Source organism: Geospiza fortis, unplaced genomic scaffold (assembly GCF_000277835.1).
Source record: "Geospiza fortis unplaced genomic scaffold, GeoFor_1.0 scaffold134, whole genome shotgun sequence".
Lineage (NCBI taxonomy): Eukaryota > Metazoa > Chordata > Aves > Passeriformes > Thraupidae > Geospiza > Geospiza fortis.
The window spans coordinates 892,869-895,835 of NW_005054396.1; the positions used below are offsets into that span (position 1 = coordinate 892,869).

The following is a 2,967-nucleotide window of genomic DNA, read 5'->3' on the forward strand; positions in this document are numbered from 1 at the left end:
CCCCCCCTCCCCTCCTTCCCCCGCCCTCCCGCCGCCGGAGGATGATGACAGACCCGGCAGCGTTGCACGCTGCAGCCGGGGAGCCCTCCACCCCCTTCTCAACCTCTTTCATCATCGTGTCCTCCTGCACCTTCTCATCTTTCTGCACCTTCCCCATATTTTTCTCCTTCTCCTTAACCTCCTTCTTTATCTCCTTCATTTTACCATCCTTCTCATCCTAATCCTGGTTTCTCCAGAAACACGGCTCTCTGCCCAAGTACCCGCAGCCCGGTCCGGTGTAGGGCTTGGTGCTCTGCTTCTCCCCGCTTTGTTTTTAATTTTGCCTGGGTGGCTGCAAGGATGAGTCGAGGCTTGCTCAGAGTTCTGGGTGCCTAGGCCCGTTTTTGGTTCTGCCTGGAGGGAGAGCAGCTCCTGGGTGCTGGCTGCAGGGCAGGCTTTCCCTGGCGCCTTCCCCTGCCCTGCTGCCTGTTGTTGCCTGTCTCCTGCAGGCAGGGCAGGGCTGGGCAGCTCCTCTCATCCCTCACACACACTTTTTTCTTTAATTCTCCAACACTTTACCCAGTTTCCTCACCCAAATGCCTGCCTGCCTCTTAGAATGCCCTCCCATAGATGTGCACGTGGAAACGCAGCCCTGTCATTCCATGGAGGACATAGCCTAAACATAGTCCAGTGTAAGGATGCTCTGTAGGTTTGTGACCTTCCCTTCTTACCTCTGCATCTTTCAAAGACAAGACTTGCATTCCCCAAATCTATCTGGAAACAAGGCTTCCACTTCTAATCAGATGATAGTGTTTTGGTGTATTTGTACTCCTCCTTGCAAAGTTGCAAACTTCACCTTTTTTGTTTTTCTCAAAGCCCATGTCTTGTTGAGATCTGTCTGGCTTTTTAAATAAGATAGCACACAGACGAGTTAGGCATCCAGATGGTGCTTTGAGTATTGGGCTTCCAACTCCACTTCCTTGTGCTTTGCACGCAGGTACAAACACAAGAATAAGGGAGGTGACCTGTGTGGGTCACAGTGAAGTGGCTGGAAAGTTGAGCTTAGTGGATATCCCAATAATTACAAAGCTGAGTGGGTTTTTTTAAATTATTTTGATTGTTTGCTTTGCTTTTATGAGTCCAGTTTTTCAGCTGAGGTATGTTTTTGCTGTCTGGACAAGCGGATGTCTCAATAAAGATAAAAAGATTTTCTAAAACAAAACAAACCCGACCCCAAACCCAGAACTGTATTTACAAATTCAGGTTAATGTTCTTTTCTCCCCCTGAGACAAGTATGTTCCCTTTGGATAGAAAGTAAGTCTGGTTTGTTCCTTTGGCAGCCATGTACTCTGTCCTCAGCTCACCTCTCCCTCTCTTAAGAACCAACAATTAAGGACCTTTCTTAAGGACCAGCAGTTCCTGACAGCAAAAGAAGGAATAGCAAGACAATGGGAGTAGGTAGTCTGGCTGTGGTGGTGACTTGTTGTTGAATGGAGGGGAGGGAGGTGAAGGAAAATTGCCAAAAAAATAAAAGGAGTAGGCACACCTGGGAGAGTTGGGAAGATGCCTGTAGTGGTGGCTGCCCCAGTGCATCCTGGTGTTACATCCCTGTGTCACCTGGCAGCATGGAGTAGGATGGAGTTGAGGAACAGGCCAGGGATGTTCCAGTGAGCTTCAGGCTGTGGGTAATATATCTAAAGTTCAGAGGAGACAGCTATTTCTTGGTCTGGTCTGTAAATACAGGTATAGAGTTCATCTTCAAAGGGGTTATGATGGTGCTGGGATTGAGTCCCTAATTCCAAAGTAGAGCTCATAATGATGAGGCTTGGGTAAAGCATGGTGGGTTGCAGAGGAGTTTCCTTCTTGGACATGAGGGGACAGTAACTTCCCCCAGTGCATGTATGGGGGGCTGTGAATACAGCTTTTTCTTGGAACCCCAAGGAAGGGCTGTTGCAGCCACGCTGTTGGGCTGTCAGGTTGTTACAGCAGTGATAGTGAAATCCAGTCCAGAAAAGTTGTGTTTGGACACAGCCATCACTAAAGCTTTCAGTCTTAGCACAAATCCCTGACAGACCGAGGGATGGAGAGAGTATGTGATTTTCAGGAAATAAGATCTCTCTGCTGTGTAATGTTATTCTTTTAACTGTTCTTGAAAACCTGGGTGTTCTGGTTTGAGCACTGAACTTGGTCCCTGCTGTGATGAAACTTATTGAACTCACTTTGAGGTAACAAAGCCTTGATTCTATAGGGCGTGGAGGGTCGAAATGATTGCTTTTTGTGTGGGTGGGTCTTACAGCATCCTCCTCTTTGCTTCTCATTTTATCTCATTTAACCATGAAACTTCCTCTTTCATGCAAGAGAACTCTGTTTTCAGTGTAGCACAAGACTGTGTCCTTCAAGGCTTTGCTGCTGCTTGGTTTCAGAGGAGAGGTAAAAATGAGTTGCAAGTGGGTAAACTGAGTCCCCTGTCAGCACTGAAAACCAATGTCAAACATGACCCAAGGAAGAAACAGCAAAGAGGAAATCACAGCTGTGTGTCACTATTTGGTTCTGCAAATGACTTCTGCCTTTGGGAAGTCTTTTAGGTATGATTCAAGGTGTTGCTTTTCGTTGTTGCAGTGATGTCTGGAAGCCAGCTTAGTTCTTGGTTTTCCTTTTCAAAGTCTAAAGCTTCCCCACAAACATGCATCTAGGCATGGACAAATGACCTCTGGAAAAAAGATTCATCTCGGGCATTGGTATCAAATGCAAGATGACTCACTGGTGAACCCAAAGGCTGTCTCTGTTTGGTTTTGTCCATTGGCCATAACCTCCAGGTCTGGTTTGTCTGGCTGGAGGTGCTGGAGCACCCTCCTGGTTTCCCTTCTGGCAAGTGTAGAGGCAAGGAGCCTTGAGCATGTCCAGTCAGGGCTTAGGCACACTGTCCTCTGCCCCAGGACATGGGTGGGGACAGCAGAGCTGCCAGAAGGTGCTTTTGTGCCCCGAAGC

At 47.8% G+C, this 2,967-nt stretch overlaps 1 protein-coding gene across 1 annotated transcript in view; it reads left to right on the top strand.

Annotated features, from left to right (window-relative positions):
• Positions 1 to 2,380: 2,380 nt before the first annotated feature.
• The window catches only part of SLC1A4 (solute carrier family 1 member 4), a 21,608-nt gene continuing 21,021 nt past the window's right edge, over positions 2,381 to 2,967 (top strand). The window contains exon 1 of the mRNA XM_005425792.3: positions 2,381 to 2,564. Within this exon, the coding sequence (XP_005425849.2) occupies positions 2,464 to 2,564 (101 nt within the window). The 5' untranslated portion in view covers positions 2,381 to 2,463. The remainder of the gene's footprint in view (positions 2,565 to 2,967) is intronic.